This window comes from Dasypus novemcinctus, chromosome 25 (genome assembly GCF_030445035.2).
Source record: "Dasypus novemcinctus isolate mDasNov1 chromosome 25, mDasNov1.1.hap2, whole genome shotgun sequence".
NCBI lineage: Eukaryota > Metazoa > Chordata > Mammalia > Cingulata > Dasypodidae > Dasypus > Dasypus novemcinctus.
Window position 1 is genome coordinate 13,819,443 of NC_080697.1, and position 17,365 is coordinate 13,836,807.

Here is a 17,365-nt window from a genome sequence, read left to right on the forward strand (position 1 = left end):
CCCAGAGCCTGCGAGCCAGCAGGGCCCACCCATGTGGGGTTGGTTTTTATCAGACTTTGGGCCTACGAACTGAGAGAATAACTCGGTGTGAAGCCCCGTCGGTGGTCATTTGTTAGGGTAGCTCCCGGAGAGGAAGGGAGTGCCTCAGCTCAGTTAGGATCTGCGTCCCAGCTGTGCGGAGGGCGACACAGGTGGGCGACTCTTCTCCATCCGACAGGTGAACCTTCCGGAACGTGTGGCCTCCGAGGTTGCCCAGCAGGTGCAGGGAACTGGAGGATCATCCGAGACGCCTGGAAAGGGCCAGGCCCAGAAGTGGTCTTGATCCCTTCCACGCTCTTTCCATCTGCTGGAGTTCGGTCATGTGATCCCAACCCAAAAGCAAGGAAGGCTGGGAGAGCTGGCCTGGGTCCTGGGAGCGAGGACACGGCATGGTGGGCACGTAACGTCATCTTGTCGCGTCCAGGATCCGGCCAAGGGAAGCCTGAGGCAGTGAGAGATAGCGAGACCCCCACCCTGGCAGGTGACTCTTGGGAGACCAGGCGCGGAGGTGAAGTAGAGGATCTCCTCTCGGAGTCGTCCCTGGAGGCGCAGGAGCTGGGCTCATGAAGAAGGCAGCAGTCCAGCCGGAAGACCGGAGCTTCTGTGTCGGAGCGCGGCTCTCCCTCACGCCTGAAGATGCCTTTGTCCTTCCTGGGAATATCCAGCTAAGAAGAACACATATTTGTTTGTTTACTCATTCGGCGACTACGTACCGAACACCTTTCCACGTCAGACACTGGTGGGGTGGTGGACCCGAGAGCCACATCAGTGCGGGCAAAATGGCGGGCCCCGTGGAGCCTCCGAGTGGGCACGCAGGAGCGTCGGCGCCTAATGCTGTCTAGAGAAATCCGATGCTAGGTGCTAGCGTTCCAGAGCTGGGTGCTGGGGCTACGGGGATAATAGAGGCCTGGAGCCTGCCTTCGGATAACAAATAAAAGACGGTCGTCGATGCTGGGATGGTGGTGAGTGTGACCGCTGGGGACTGGAGGGGGGCCGGGCCCAGCCGGGAAGGGGGCAGGGTTAGCGCAGCCCCTAAGGAGTCAGGGGAGGGCAGGAAGCCCATCCTGGCAAAGGAGCCGCGTAGGCTTCAGCCCTGAGCTGCGAGAGGACACGTCTTCCCAAACCGGAAGGCATCTGAAATGACGGCGCGTCGCCTCTGGGGTGAGCACTGTGAGAGGCGAGGCTAGAAAAGTGAGCCAGCCCAGAGCGTCACACGTCGTCTGGGCCGCCCTGAAGAGTTTGCATCCCCTTCTGAAGGACAGGCTTTACAGCGAGAGAGTAAAGAATCTTGACCAGATTTGCATTTGGGGAAAAATCTTATTGGCAGTCGTGTGGAGAATGGATTAAGAAAGTGTGAGATTGGAAGCAGGAAGACTGGTTGTCATCCTCTCTGCGGGAGCCGGCGCGGCTGCCTGAGCTGGGGTGGGGGCCGCGCTGGCAGAGAAGAGGCGGCAGACGGAAGAGCAACTGAGGAACGTAATCAACGTCCCGGGTGTCGGATACGAGGTCAGGGAAGAGGGACAGGGGGCTGGTTTTCTCCGAGAAGGGGAATTCCTTGGGGGTGAGTGTGTGAACAGAAGAGCAATGAGTTCATTTCGGGAGATAGCGTCTTTAGGTACCTGTGGGACAGCCAGGTCGAGGCGTGGGCAGGCAGCAGGAGCTGGGGGTGGTGCTTAGGAGAGCTGGGAGGGCAGGACGCAGCCGTCGGTAGAGGTGACCGGGGAGCGAGGTCATCTAGGGAGTCTTCGGTGAGGAAAGCAGAGGCTATAGGGGACCCCCCTCTAAAAGAGGAGCCACCAAAAAAGACCCTGCCGGGGTGACCGAAGAAGCAGCAGCGTGAGGTGCAGAGGATCCAGGAGAGGACAAGATGTCTCGGAAACCAGAGCCTAGGATGAGGGAGGTCAACAGAGAGGACCAGGGCGTAAACGTCCCGTTGGACTTCCCAAGGCGGCCACCCACGACCGTGGCAAGAGCAATCCCTGTGGAGGGGCGGGAGCAGAAGCCACCTCCAGGGAGGCTGAAGAGCGGCCGGGAGCGGAGAACATGAAGGTGGCTGAAGTTTAGATTCTCAAGAACCTTGGCTGAAAAAGTTGGTGAATTTTATTTTATTTTTTTTTCTTTATTTTTTTAATGTTACATTAAAAAAATATGAGGTCCCCATTTACCCCCCTCCCAAAAAAAAAATTCAAAAAAGTTGGTGAAGGGTGACCCAAGGGGAATTTATATCTACGTTTTATCCTGTAGCGTTTGACAATAAAAAGTCGTCTTCGTAACGTCGTATAATCAAATAAACCATCCCGCCGAGGAGGTGACGGTCAGCTCTGCACCACGCGGGCCTGCGGACTCGAGCCAGGGCTGGGCTCCGTGGACCTGGCACAGGGGACAGTGGCTTCCCGGGCACAACCCCCCACACAAGTAGATGATGAGTGAGGGGTGGCTTGGGGTGGGTGCAGGCGCTGGTTCCGTGACACTAGAAAATGGCACCTGGGCCTGCGTGTGCAAGGGCCAGACTTTACAGGGAAATATAAACAGTGGACACCCAGCACCCGTCAGGCCACCAGCCGGCACCAGGAGAGGCCTGGCCTCCACCAGGGCCGAGCTGGGCCTCCAGGAGCTCACATCCCAGACAGGAAGTGGTTGGAAAATGGAAAAGGGTCCAAGAAAACCAAGTCCCACCCGAGCCGGGGCCAGGGCTGTGGGAGTGAGGTGCGGGGCGGACCGAGCCTAACCCGCCCATCGGGGCCCGGCGCTGCCCCCTCCCCTCTGCCCGCTGTGTCCTGGCTGGCTGGGGAGCCTCTGCCTGACCTTTGCATCCCTCCTAATCGAGGAGAGCCCAGGGCCCGGTGGGCAGGGAGCCAGCAGGCTGCGCAGTCTTTATCCTCGGAGTCAGAAACCCCTGTGGAAGATCGTGGGGGGTCTAGGTCCCCCTGACAACCCTGAGGGCCTTTTCTTCAGATATTCCAGAAATATTCCAGAAAGCCACCTGGTTAAACACACGATGGGGGGCCCAGGGGTCTCGGTTTGGGTGATTGACTCAGGGCTGTGAAGAAAAGCTCTTAACTCCTGGAGGCCTGGCACCTTCTCGGGCCGGAGTCCCACATCGAGCGGGGGTCTGCGGGCTAGAGACCAAGGCAACGGGCTCGTTCCCTGACCTTGGGGGGGTTGTCCTGGGTTACCTGGCCCTGGAAATGAGGCTAATCCAGGCCCCACCCCCTCCCAGGGCCGCGGTGTGGGTGAAGGGAAGTTTATGTGGAGAGTCCACTGATGTGGGCACAGGGGGGTTGCCTTGTCACAGGGTGGGGGTAAAATTCCAACGCTGGTTAAAAGGCACACATTCTTGCTTTCAGGGTAGTGTGATAGCCCAGAGCAAAAAGCATTATTTTGTTCGCACTGTCCCTGCGTTCACGTACCGTCTGCACTGCCTTTGCGTGTGCGTTAACATATACGTAACATCCGATATCCCATTTGAAGCATTTTTAAGTATATAATTCAGTGCATTCACAATGTTGTGGTCCAACCACCACCGTCCAATACATGACAAAACCATTTTATCACCCCAACAGCACTGGGCCAATCCAGCAGCAGCTCCCTGCTCTCCCTCCTGCCAGCCTCTGCTAGCCCGTCCCACCCTAGGGGCTTGCTTTTTCTAATTGTTTCAGATCAGTGCAATCACACAGTATCTGTCCTTTTGGGTCTGGCTTCAGGTTCATGGGTGTTGTCACGTGCATCAGGGCTCCATTCCTTTTTACAGCTGTGTAATATTCCTTTGTATGGATAGACCACATGCTCCTCCCTCCGTCTGCTGTCAGTGGCGTCCACCCTCCGGCTGCTCTGAATAATGCCGCCGTGGACACTGGTGGACTTGTTTCTTTTTGAGTCCCTGCTTTCCATTTTTGGGGCCGTTTATCTAGAACAGTCCCCTTCATCTTGGATATATCATTCTCCTGGTTTGTGCGGGGCTGCTGATGATACACCCTTCATGGGCTGGTTGTGAACGTGAGATGCGCTAAGGTCTGAAAGCCTTTGATTGATCACAGAGAAGGTGCCGGGTAGATGCCAGCGGCCACCCGCCTCGCGTCCCAGCAGAGCCACCGCTTTTCTAAACGGCCCTCCTCTCTGTGCCAGCAGGTCCGTGCCCCGTTTCCCTGGGAGAAGTCGCCGCCCTCCACCAACATGTCCCGGCACCACAGCCGCTTCGAAAGAGACTACCGGGTGGGCTGGGACCGCCGCGAGTGGAGCGCCAACGGCACGCACGGATCCACCAGCATCTGCAGCGCCACGGCCGGCGCAGGCAGCGGCTCAGCCGGCGGCCTGGGCGCCCGGCCCGGGCTCCTGCCGCTGCCCGTGGCGTCCTCTCGGCTGCCCGCGCCCGCCTCGGCCCCCGCCCCCTGCACCACGGGCAGCAGCGAGGCCATCACCAGCCTCGTGGCCAGCTCCGCCGCCGCCGTCACCTCCAAGGTAAGAGCCGGCGTCCGGGCCGGGCAGGGCGGCAGAGGCGCCCGCCGCCCCCCACGGGCCCCGGGCGTCAGCTGCGCATGCACCAGCGTCCACGCTTTCCGGGGGAGCGGCGGCCCCGGGCTGGGCCCCCGTTCCTGAGGGTTAACGTGTGTTTTATTTCACTGACGTCTCTGTGAGTGACTTGGAGGAAGACACGCAGATGCCGAGGCCACTGGTTAATTACCTGTGCCTCGTTGGTTTAAACGTTACTCGGTGAATGAAATGATGGGGAGATGCCAAGCTGGCAATACAGATTCCCCAAGTAGGTGAGTTGAGATCATGCCAGGCCCTCCAGTGAGCGCTGGCAAGCCCAAGGCTCCCGGGAAGAGTCGTGACGGGCGATACACCCACCATCTGTGCACCCCGCACGGGGCTTCCTCGCAAACACGTCCCCTCGCGCCCTCGCCGCGCCCTCGTGGCATCGGGGATGGCGCAGAAGCATGTCCGTGCGGCCTCCGGGAACGTCGCCGAGGCTCTGGCCTGGCCTGGGGCCGGCCGAGGACCCCCCCTCACGCTGCCCGAGCCCCCGGGGACAGGAACGGGGACCGCGGCCAGGCTGCAGGCTGCCCCGCTGGGCCAAGCAGGGGCTCCCGGGGGCCCCCTCTGCACCGGCGCCTGCGTGGGCATCTTGTCTTTTCTCTCCTGTTTTCATAAAAGTTGCCGGAGAAGTTAAATGCGGGGGGAGCCCCGGCCGGGCCATTGTGAGGGGTCCGTGGCGCGCGAAAGCCACGCTCCAGGTGAGCCGCCGCCTTTGTCTCTGATTTCCCAGACTGCCTTTCAGCCCTGCTTCCCATTAATAACCGAGCGTGCTGGCGGCAGCGGAGCCGGCGGAGGCCCGAGACAATGGGGCTCTTTGAGGCTGCCTCGGCGCACGCTGACATCTCGCTGCCGCAGTGCCGTATTGATTTTATTTTCCTGTTATGAAAATACCACCCCGCCGAGGCAGGGAGGGACGGAACGGCGGGTGGGGGGAGAGGGTCTGGGAACTCTTCAGGCGCACCGCCCTCGGGCCAGCCAAACGCATGCCCGCGCTGGCCGGCGCCCCGGCTCGGTGACCTCTGTCCCGAGGAGCCGGCCGGCTGGCCCCGCTGCCCGCCTCTGGCAGCCGTCACTCGGCAGGGCCAGCTGTCATCCATATGGAGCAGGGTGGCGCCTCGAGCTGCTGCCGGCCTCCAGGTGGAAGAGAGAGCCGCTGGCCCCCAGAGCGCCCCAGGCGGTCACCACCCCGTCCCCCTTCGGTGGGAGCCTTTTTAAGGATAGCACCAGGCTGCTCGGCCAGGCCAGGGGGCGGAGGGGACTCGGCGCTGGCAGCGCCTCCCACGGTACCGCCCCACGCACAGGGCGCCCGCGTCGCTCCACCGTCCCGGACTGGCCGGGCCCCAAACCACAGCTGCGTGGGAAGGGAGGGACCCAGCCTCAAATGGAAAACAACAGCTGGGCAAGGGCTGGGCGGCGGAGAGGGAGCGAGAGTTCGTGCCCAAGAGCCACCCAGCTCTGGGACCGTCTCCAGCCCGGTTGCTTACCTGCAGGGGCTCGTTTGACCAAGCAAGGTGCCCGGTTGTGCCCTGCATTCTCCAGGGCGCAGGGAGAGGAGGACGGCAGCCAGCTGCCACCAAGGGTTAACTGTCCTTAGAGTCTGGCCGTCGCCCACCCCCGACCCCTGACCCCCGGCCTGTTTGTGTAAACTCGCACCAGTACCGCCTCAGCCGACGTGCAGGCCGGGACTGACGTCTCTGCGGGTGCCCTGGTCAAAAAGCTGGGTCTTTACGGGGCCGCTCACCCTCAGGGAGGTCACGGGCCAGTGGACAACGAGCCTGTGGCGCAGGCAGGGGCACCGAATGACCCGAGGCTGGCCGAGGCAGCTTAGCGGAGTGGATAGAGCAAGGCCCCGGAGCTGGGTGGCCTGGGCGGGCTTCCCTAACGCCCGCTAATGGGCACCACTGCCGATGGCTCCGGGCCCCGCTTCTTTGAGGCGGGAGGAGCTAGTCGAACCCGCCTGCTCGTGTCCGGGGAGGATCGTGTGAGCTCCCCTCATGAACAGACCGGAGCCGGGCACACGCCAAGTCCTGAGGAGGTGCCGTCGGCCCTGCCGCCGTCGCCATCCCCGGGTGCCGGGGGACGAGGCTGCCTGAGGAGAGGTGTTCGTGGCTGGCCTCCCCAGAGGAGGCCGCTGAGTCTTCAGATAAGAAAGGAGCCCGGTCTCAAGGAGACGGTGGTTCTGAGGAGCTGGCAGCAGGGGGGCAGGCGGGCGCTCCAGGGCAGAGGCCCGGCCTCACAGCCCACACTGTCCTGTAGGCCGGACTGGCCAGGGAAGGGCTTTGAGAAGCGTCTCCTGTCCAGCCAGGGGGTCCTTTCCTCAGAGGAAAGCCCAAGATGTGACAGGAGCCGAGACCCATGGTGGGTGAAGATGGGTGCCACCGCGGTGTGGTAAAAGCCGCCAGCCTGTGGGCCGCCTCCGTGAAGGGACGGTCTAGCACCGCCTGTGGGCCAAGGAAAGGTCCCCAGGACGGCGACGCTCAGGGGCCCGGGGCCTGCGCCCGCCGTCAGCCTTCCAGGTTCCCCGGACGGGCAGGGGGCGGGGTGGGCGTCCCTGGAGCTCTCGGGCCCCTTCCTCCCACGCCAGCACCGCCATGTTAGGACGGTCTGCCCCTCAGCCTGACCCTGGTCAGCAGCTCTCCCCCCAGGCCGGGCCTGCCTCCTGCCACGCCCTGTGGCGAGGGTCCTGGCCCCCCGGTGGTGGGGAAGCCGGCCTCGGTGTCAGCGGCCGGGAAGTGAGGCGGGGACAGTTCTGTCACCGGTGACTTCAGCCCGAGGGGGTTTTCCGTTTCCTCGTTCGTCCGTGGCCTGATGTCTTGCACGTTTCTGCTGGCCAAGCACAGACCCCCGGGCCCCCGAGGCAGCGGGAGGGCCTCAAGGGCCACACAGCTCGGTGCCTCGCGTCCCAGGACTCAAGTTCCCAGAGCCCGAGAGGACGGAGGGAATGTCCGTCCAGCCCCTCGCTTCACGGGACACTGAGGGCAGGGACGGAAAGCAGCCGACCGAGGCCACCGAGGGGGCGGGAAGCAGAGCCAGCCCTTCTCCTTTCCCCACCATGTCAGCCATCACCGTCGCCTGCCGCCCCCTCATCCACCCTGCGGACAGCGAGCACAGACTTTCCGGGAGAAAACAGGCACGATTTACCTCCTAAGTAGAAAAATGGAGGGCAACGATTGCACAGCTGGTCAGAGCTCAAGTTCCTGAGTCAGGCAGAAGTGGGTTTGAACCCGAGCACTGCCACATCCAGGCCACGTCGGTGCCTGAGCCTCAGTTTCTTTGTCTGTAAAATGGGAATAACAGTATCTCCCCGTTGGGGACGTTGTGGGGAGTAGATAAATCAGAGTGTAGAAGAGCCTAGAACAGGCCCTGCCGGGTGATAAGCACTCAGAATGAACTTTAAATAAGTTGGACCGCAGATTGGGTCAGCGTTGACCCCTTCCCTAGAGCTGCCGTAGCGGTGGCCACAAACGGGGGGTGCTTCTAGAGGCCAGCCCTTCCTGCCACCCTCAGCTGCTGGTGGCCTCGGGCGTTTCTCGCTCCAGGCTCGGCCGCTCTCTTCCCTCTGTGTCCAGATTCGCCTCTTGTCAGGAGCACCTGGCACAGGTGGGGCTGAGGGCCCACCTAGTCCAGCCTGGCCTCGTCTAAGCCTCACGACCGCTGCAGCGACCCTGTTTCCAAAGAAGGCCAGACCCTTTGTTCGGGGGCGAGGGCTTCCGCCTGTCTTTCTCAGAAATGTGATTCCGATATGCCTTTGTGTGGGGGAAACCAGCCTCCCGGCAGCTGGCTGCAGGGTGGCCCCCACCTGTGGGCAGCCCCCACTCCTGGCCCACCACCGATGCCCTGGTCAGGCCCCTCCAGGCACGGGGCACAGTGCCGAGAAGCAGAGGCGCGACTCCACAGCCAGGGGCCTGTTGATGGGCTGGAAAGGGAGCGCCCGGGCTCCGCGGTTGCTGCGTGAAATTTAAATTATTCTCAGCAAAACCGCTTGACGGATGAAACAGCAGAGGGACGGCTTCATAAAATGCAGTTTCGCTCTGGGGAGAATGGACTCTGCAGGGCCCTCGCTGACATCTGTGAGATGTCCTGGGGCCTTTTTTCCTTTCAGCCGGGAGCGCTCAGGCCGAAACCTTTCCAGGGGCAGCCCGGCATTCCCAGCGCTCCCCGGAGCTTAGCCCTCGGATGCCGGGGCCCCCAGCCAGCCGCGCAGGCCTGCGGAAAACCTGGCGAGGCCGGGGAGCCTGCGGGCTGCGTCCACGGGGCCCCAGACGTCTGGCCCGGGGATCTGGGCACGTGGGCGCATTGGGGGATTTCCCTTTGGAGATTTGCCGTGATGGAGACAACCTGGCGGACGGTGACCCCCCCCCCTTGTGCATCCCAGCTTCCCTGCAGAAATGCTCCTTGGGTACAGAGGATTTGGAATTTCTGTGAGGCCCAGCATAGCAGGCGCACCTCGCGGGTGGGTGGAGGGTGCTGTCGCCCAGGTACGGGGTGAGAGGCCCACCCCTCGCCTCTCGTGCTCACGTGGAAGAGCAGAGGCTGCTGCGCGCCCCAGGTTTGACGAATCAGGGCCCTTCGGTGGTGGATTTCTCGATTGCGAGGGATTTTTATCCTGGAAACGTTCTTGCTCCATGAACGAGGATTTGTGTTCTCCCTGGTGATAAATTATCAGGGCACTGGTAACGGAGAGCGAGACAACTTGTACTGAGCTAATGGGTTTTGCCTGCGTGCGCTTTGGATTGTATCTTCATTGACTTAAAACCCATCTGTCAATCACTTCAGTGTGTTCAAAACTGAAAAACTGCCTGATTCCCAAAACACCCATTGCAGAGCCCGCATTTGAGGGAGGGTAGACCTGAGTGGCTTGAACTTAAATATCTGATTGGCGAGAGAGAAGAGAATGTGGCCCCCATTTGGAAGGGAGGGGCTTCGGTGTGGACAAGAGACAGCTGTGGATTCCAAAGAGAAGATGCCAGAAGACATCGCCAACTAGAGCCAGTTGCATATATAAGTTGGTTCTGCTGCAGACCAACCACCCCAAAGCTTAGTGGCTTAAAATGACAATCACTGTTCTGGGGGTTGGCTGGTCAGTTTTGGGCCAAGATGCTCTGGCCACTCCCTGCGGGGCCCCCATGCGTGTCTGTGGCCAGCCGTGGGTTGGGTACGGGCCGCGTGGTCTGGGGTGGCCTCGCTCACACATCTTGCTGGCAGACTGTTGGCCAAGGCCTCCGTTCTCCTCCCTCAGGCTAGCCATTGTCCTCCATCAAGCTCGCGCAGGCTCTGGCTCGTGGTGGTCTCGGGGTTTGAAGAGCAGCAAGAGGGCCAGGCTCAATGCCCAGGGGCTTTTCAAACCTCCCTCAGGCCCCCTGGGCCAAAGCGAGCCACGTGACCAACCCAGATGTAAGGAGTGGCCAGAGAGGCGCCATGCCTCGACAGGAGGAGCCGCAAGGCCACGTGGCAAAGGGGCAGAAGGAGAGGGATGGGAAGGATCTGGGGTCATTTTTGCGATATGCCACCCCCACCCCTGTGGGTCCAGCACATTTGATTAGACAGAGTTATTCATCCATGGGCCTCTGGCCATGCTGGCATGCCTCGTCGAAAGGACAGATGCGGTCTAGCGCTCTCCTCGACGTGGCCTGGCGTGGGGACCCACATGGGACCCTCGCTGACTTAGACAGGCCTGTCATACATCCCGTCTCTCACGGGAGCTGATTGATGAGGATCCAAAGCACCCAGCAGGGACTGCATTACTGGGGAGAAGGCAATCCACTGGCTCCAGGGAACCTCAAAAGACACATTTGCTTTCGAGAATCCCCACTAGTCAGGATTTGTCCCCCGAAGCCACAAAGGTGCCAGCACCTGGCTCTGTTATAGCGCAGACTTGGTGGGACACTGAGGACATCTACTGATTTGGAATGAACGGTACCTCGCCCGAGGGAGACCGTTTTCTTGGTCTCCGGGAACTGCAGGGGATTTCTTCTATGGGAAGGCAAATTCCCTTCGGAAGACTTCCTGGCAAGCCTGGAATCAGGAAAGGGGAGCCATTATGGGATACAAATGTTCAGTGGCTGCAGATTCCAACAGCCGGAGGTTTCCCTCTCCATACAGGATAAATTCCGTGCAGTTTCCAAAAAGCCCCAAGAAGGACTCCTTCTTAAATTACGTGCTCTGCCAACAACATCAATCCAGATAAACATAAACCTGTTATTTATTCGGTTTTAATGGCTTTCCCTGTTTCATCTAGTTACTCATGTTGCAATTAATGTTTTTCTTGCAGAAGGACAGTGTTTTAGCTACATTATGGGTTGGATGGGCTTTGGAGAACTAGCCTGAGAATCTCATCACCGTTTACAGCGTTGTTTTTTAATAGGGAAAGTATGTTCCGAAATCCAAACAACCAAATCACGAATGAACTTTTTGAACCCAACCCATTTTGTTATCTGGGAATTATCTGTAATGCTAAAAATAACTTGGCGACGAGGACATAAAAAGGAAAGCTTAATGCACCACAATATCATTTGCTCACATGTCGACCCCTACCTAGTTAGTTTAATTTGGGGAAAGAGAACTTCCTCCAAACCCAGACTGGCCCTACCCCTGCTGCACTTACTTTCATGGTCCCAGTGGCCAAGTTGGCTCGGGTCCTCCAGAGCCTAAATGCATCGTCGGGGACGCCCCTGCAGATAGAAGCTCATAGAGCCTGGGGGTGACCCATCAGTTTCGCTCCCCCAAAATGAAGGTTTGGGGCCATCCTCCGTGCTGTTCCGCTGCATCTCAGCCTCTCGCGGAGGGTTCATTTGCCTTGTGAGTTTGCCTGTCTAGAATCTGTGGTCAAGAAACCTCCCTTTGCTCTGGGAAACCAAGAGTCCTGGGAAGGGAGCAAAGCACGTGGGCTTTCGAGCCTCCGCCACCCTTCCTGTCGGTTGCAGGAAAATCCCTGCTTTCCCAGCTTCCCTTCTGCCCCTGGAGAAGCTGGGTGGACACTTTGTACGCTTCTGGCCCATGGAAAGGATCTCTGGAGCCGGGGAGGGTGTGAGGTGCACACACGATGGTAGAAACCATTGCCAGCACCTCCCTCCCTTGACATAAACTGCTTTTTGCCCCAGAGCTGGCAAGGAGAAACCGCTCCCACCTGCCTGAGGGCCAGCGTCTCAGGTTAGGCTCGCTGTCCCCCAGTCCTGCCCTCTCTTGTCCCCCTGGCCCCTCCCTGAGCTGTCCCCAGCAAGGAGCACTCTGCACCTCCCAGACAGAGCCATGGGTGGGCACCAAGGTCACGTACCTCTGCACCTGGCAAGGGCCCGGGGTGACCCCCGCGCAGTCCCTTTCCCCCACGCAGGTCCCGCCTGGAGAGCTGGGGCAGCAAACCCACCTGGGCTCCCCTAGGCCAAGAGACTGTGGGGGTGAGGAGGGGGCTGGTGGGGAGGATCCCAGGCGCCTCTCCTCTCCGCTCAGCTTATTTCTCTTAAAATGTGGGTCCAGGTGACTGAGAGCAACTGGCTGGAAGGACGAGGCCGTGGGCATCATGGAGGGGCAGGTCCAGCAGCAGCACCAGGCCAGCCCTTTCCACTGGCCACACAGAGCAGGCCGGTGCCTCCCACCCTGAAGGCGTCTGTCCCTGGTCACCTCTCCAGCCTGCGGGGGGCGGCCCTGCCTGCTCCGTGATCCTCTTTGGGATTCTAGAACCGCCTCTGCCTTGAGGTTCCCTGGAAGCTTCTCTGCAGGACAAGGGTGGCCTTGTTACAGGGGAGCAGAGACCAGCTGGGCTACACTGGCTGGCAGATGGTCCAGGTGCTTCACCCGCTCCCTAAAGAAGTCCTGCTTCAGGTCAGAGCTGGCCCCAAAGCCAACGGGTTGGGGGCTTGGGCAGGTGGGGTGACCAAGCCGCAGGTGACATGGGCAGCTGTAGTTATGGGAGTGCAGAAGCTGGAGAACGGCACCAGGCCTGGCACAGCCGCCCTGGGGCTCTCCACCCACTGCCCACTGCTCCCCCTCTTCCTTCCTGATGGAACCCCAGTTCTGTTCAGGGTCCCACCGCCTCCCAGGCTTTGGGGAAAGGGAGCCCAGGCCCTGCCCGGGGGCGAATTGGGATGATTCTAGACGGGAAGCATTAATCCCGCTCGCCCTTGCCGTAACGGATTGGGAAAGGGGTGTGTGACCCAGTTCTGGCCAACGGAATGTGGGGTTAAATCCTGCCATAACCCACTGGATGGACTGGGGGCGAGTGTAAACTGCAGCGTAAACCGCGATCCACGTGGTGCAGCAGTGCTCCAAGATGTGTTCACCAAATGCAATGAACGTGCCCTGATGATGGAAGAGATTGTCAGTGAGGGGGGAGTAGGGTATACGGAAACCTCGTATATTTTTTAATATAACATTTTCTGTGATCTAAAAAAGAGAGAGAATAATTTTTTTAAAAGCTGCTTAGGGAGGGGCCGGGGAGCTTTTCTTCTAAGAATTACAAGAAAGAGTTCCCCCTTCTTCCCTTGGACCCGGTCACGTCTGCCGCAGCCGTCATCCTAGGAGCCCGAGGACGGAACCCGCACACGAGGGCAGGGCGGACCGGGGGGTTCTGGAAATACAGACCCAGGGCCGTGCTGCTGGGTCGCTGCCTGCCTCTGGGCCTCCTGAACGCGTAAAGTGAATACCTACGTCATGACCGCCTCGGGCACGGAGCGGCCGCGCAGACGCCTGCTTCCGTCTCCCAGGCCTCGCCTGGCGCGTCTGTTGGCTGAACACAGCGGCAGTGACCTTTGCGGGGGCCCCGTCCCTGTTACTTTGTTCATCCCAGCGCTCACGGCTGCCTACCAGGCTCCTGCTTTCTGTAGCTTCCCTGAATGCCAACCAGAGCTGGCTCACCACCGCCACGCTTCTCCGCTTTCCTGCCTGCGGGAAACCCGCCAGTGCATCCGGTGCCTGGGCCGTGAGGTCATTCGAGAGCTTCACCCACCACCCACTTCAGCGGCGAGGCTGCAGGCCATTCCCCAAACGGATCACGTTCTCTCGTGCCCCAGGGCCTTTGCGCTGGCTGCTGCCCCCAGTGTGTGAGGATAGGCTGGAGTCCAGGCTTGGGGAGCTCGATTCCCTTAGCCGCAGCCTTGAGCATCACCTCTACCTACCTCTTTTTTTTTCCTCTCTCTCTACTTTCTTTTAAATGTTACATTTAAAAAATATGAGGTCCCTATATACCCCCCACCCCCCTCACCCCACCTCTCCCAAATCAACAACCTCTTTCATCATCGTGGCACATTCACTGCATTTGCTGAATACATTTTTGAGCCCTGCTGCACCCCATGGATAATGGTTTACATTGTAGTTGACACTCTCCCCCAGTCCACCCAGTGGGCCATGGCAGGACATACATTGTCCAGCATCTGTCCCTGCAGCACCACCCAGGACAACTCCAAGTCCTGAAAATGCCCCCACATCACATCTCTTCTTCCCTCTCCCTGCCCTCCGTAGCTACTGTGGCCACTTTCTCCATGTCAATGCTACAATTTATTCCATTACTAGTCACAATAGTTCCATAGTAGAATATCAGTAAGTCCACTCTAATCCATACTCTATTCCTCTATCCTGTGAACCCTGGGATGGTGATGTCCACTCCACTTCTATATCGAGAGAGAGCTTAGATTCCACATGGATGCTGGATGCAATTCTGCTGCTTGCAGTTGTAGGCACTCTTGGCTCCTTGGTGTGGTGGTTGACCTTCACCTCCCTGTTAGCTGGCCAGGGTAAGTCCAATAAACCAGAGGGTAGGAGTTGCAAGTCTGCTGAGGCTCAGGGCCTGGCTGTCACATGGACAGTCCAGACATTCAGGTCCCCTGAGTGTACACCAGCCCCAGCGCCAACCACAGGTTCAGTAAAAGCAACAGAAGATCTACTACCTCTTAATCCTCCAAAGCCTGAAAGCTTTCTGCAGCTGCCCGTAAGGATGAAGGAGACTCTCACGTGGCGAGCCAGAAAGTCTTAGGGGCTCACCAAGGATTGTGTCCAGAGAACAAGACGGCAACGGTGGCGCCGCCCTGACGGTGCCAAGGCCTTCCTCGGTTCTGCACCCGCCCTGCTCTCCCGAGGCATTTACCCTCACTACACTGCAGCCCTTCTCCTCAAGTAGCAATCTTTTCTCAGGAATTTTCTCCCATTTTCCTCTAACAGCAACCTTTTGTATTTTTTTAGAATTTTCAGGCCTCTGCTGGCACTTTGTGTCATACCTGGTTCTAATCCCTTCGCCAACCCTTATCTAATCCTCATGGTAACTTTTTGAGGTAATTATTGCTTCTCCCACCTCAGAGATGAGGGAGCGCCCACGCCGCAGGCCTGAGGCGTCCCCGGGTAGTCGAGCGCAGGCTCGAGGCCTACAGCCGCAGCGAGGCCCAGCCCGGAGCAAGTTTGTTAAATGCCCGGTGCTCGGGGCAGCCCCTGAGGGGTAGCTCCAGGCTCCCCTCACACGTGGCGGTGCCCCAGCGGCTCGAAACAGGAGGGGTCGGGCTGCCAGGCCCAGCCTCCCCTCAAGATGCCCAGCCAAGGCCCGTGCTCTCGACCAAAGACCTTTTCTCCTCAGCCGCTGCTGCGGGCTGAGCTGTGGTCCCCCCGCGAGATAAGGTGACGTCCTAGCCCCCAGCTCCTCGGAACGTGACCCTACTTGAAAACAAGGTTTTTATGGGTGTAACTTGGTAAGACGCGCCCACGCCGGGGTACGGTGGGCCCCGAATCCGGGTGACTGTTGTCCTCAGGAGAACAGAAGGTGACACGAGACACGGGGGAGAAGTCCGCGTGATGACAGGGCCAGAGATCGGGGCGAGGCAGCCGCAAGCCAAGGAGACGGCTGCCGCCGGGAGCCCGGGAAGCCGAGAGCGGATCCCCCTCCGAGCTCTCCGAGGGAGCGCGGCCCTGCGGCGCCTCAGCTTGGGGCCTCGGGCACTGGGAGACGGCGCGTTTGTGCTGTTTGAAGCCCCCCAACCCGTGTCCCGTCACGACAGCAGCCCCCCGAGAGGGGCACAACCGCACGCTGTGTGGACGCTGCACCTGGGAGGTGCTTGGGGACCGTGGCGCCCGTGGGCCTCGGCCGCGAGGGTTTATGTTTCCATCCGCGTGGCTGGCGCAGGCCTGGCGGCTGCCCCCAAAAGGCCTCGGCTGAGTTCCATCCCAGAGAGGCCGCCCGCGCGCTCCTGCCTTCTCAGAACCGCCCGTGGGGGCTGCCGGGGCGAGCTCGGAGCGTCTCCAAAAACCCAGGGGTCTTTTTAAACCCGGGTCGTGACAGGGGCCCGCGCGGTCGGGGCCTGCCGGTGTCGCCCAGGCGAGCCCGCCGTGGCATCGGGGAAGCGGGCAGAGAGCAGCGGTCGCCAGTCGCTTAGGTTTTTGCCTCCAGTCCCCTCCCTACGAGGGGCCGGTCTTCCCTGGACCGTGGGCAAAGGCCGCGTTGAGGGGGCCGTCGGGGGGCGTGAAAAGCCCAGGCCGGGCCCGGGGCCCATCTCCACGCTCCTCTGACTGAGACGCCGGCTTCACGGTGCTGTGCTGAGGGCTGAAGGAAGTAGCCGGGAGAAGGCGCGCTCTCAAATTAAAGGCCCTGCGGTTGAGAGGGAGAAGTAGCGTCTGTGTAAGCTCAGAGTGGGCGCACCAAGTAACTTCCTTTATCGGGAGAAATGGCAGTGCCAGTCACCGTGATGAAAACAGAGGCCAGTCCAATTAGGGCACTTAGGCCAGCGTCGGCATGACTGACATGTGGGGAGAGTTCCTGAGCGACGGAGGGCGGGCGGCCCCCGGGAGAACTTCCCGGGTAACCGGGGTCCCTCGGGGCCCCGCTGTCACGGCTCATGGGCGCCGGCGGGCTCGGCAGATGCTGTGCTCTAACTCACCTTACGCCACGGTCCCGCGTGGCTCAGGGGTCACCACTGCCGCCGCCGGCCACGGTGAAGGGCAGGCCCCGGAAAGGGGCAGCAGAGGTGGATGCCAGAGCCGGTCAGAGCACGCCCCGGGGCATCTCCGGGGCTGAGGGCAAAGGCTCGGCCGCGCAGTGTTCAGAAGTGAGTGAGAAATCTCGTTGGCCGGTGTGGGGGACGATCCCCGGAAGGAACCCAGGGCTGAGGTGGCACCCCAGGCGGCTGGGACCCTAGAAGCGCCCTCGGGGCTGCCCCGTCGTCGTCGTTAGGCCTCCCCGGGCGCGCACGTGGCCGGACGCAGTGCCCCGTGCTTCGGCCCGCGGTGTCCCCACGGCAGGTGGTTCCCGTTTTGCAGAAGAGGAAGCAAAGGCCTGGCGAGCGGACGCGCCGTCCAGGGCCCCGGGGCCCCGGCCACCTCCTCCGGCCGCTTTGTCCCGGGGAGACGGGCCTGCCCGGGATGGGAACGACCCCGGCTCCCAGGGTGGGTCTGACCCCGACGAGGGGACGGGCCCCGTTGCCGCAGCGGACCCTGTGCCCAGGCTCCCCAACGTGCCCGGGCTCCCCAACGTGCCCGCCACAGTCGGGAGGGCGGGCCCAGACGGCCGAGCCCCCGCACCGCTGTCGCCTCTCGCCCGGAAATGTGCTGAGGGTGTGAGTTTCATCCCCCCGCGGTATTAGGCTGAGGAGATGATATTGGGCAGGATATATTGTACCCATAATTCATAGTAATGGGAATTCAATAGTGGCAACTTGTCAGCTGCTGAGATTAGAAGTGAATATTGTGAATATGGCGTTATGAAGGCATTAAAAGGGCGTCGTGAGTGAGATTCCGTCGCCCCACACCGTGTTCCTTGTAAATAATTAAGGAAAAAGCCGGTGCTTGGAATTGGGGAGCGTCCGTTCCCGAGAGCCCAGCA

At 60.5% G+C, this 17,365-nt stretch overlaps 1 protein-coding gene across 2 annotated transcripts in view; it reads left to right on the forward strand.

Annotated features, from left to right (window-relative positions):
- The window catches only part of KLHL29 (kelch like family member 29), a 297,777-nt gene that overhangs the window by 160,208 nt on the left and 120,204 nt on the right, over positions 1-17,365 (forward strand). The window contains exon 2 of one of the 2 annotated variants that reach the window (XM_058287678.2): positions 4,168-4,497. In XM_058287678.2, the coding sequence (XP_058143661.1) occupies positions 4,213-4,497 (285 nt within the window). In that variant the 5' untranslated portion in view covers positions 4,168-4,212. Of the gene's footprint in view, positions 1-4,164; positions 4,498-17,365 lie in introns of both variants that reach the window. The other variant, XM_058287679.2, reaches the window with a different exon arrangement.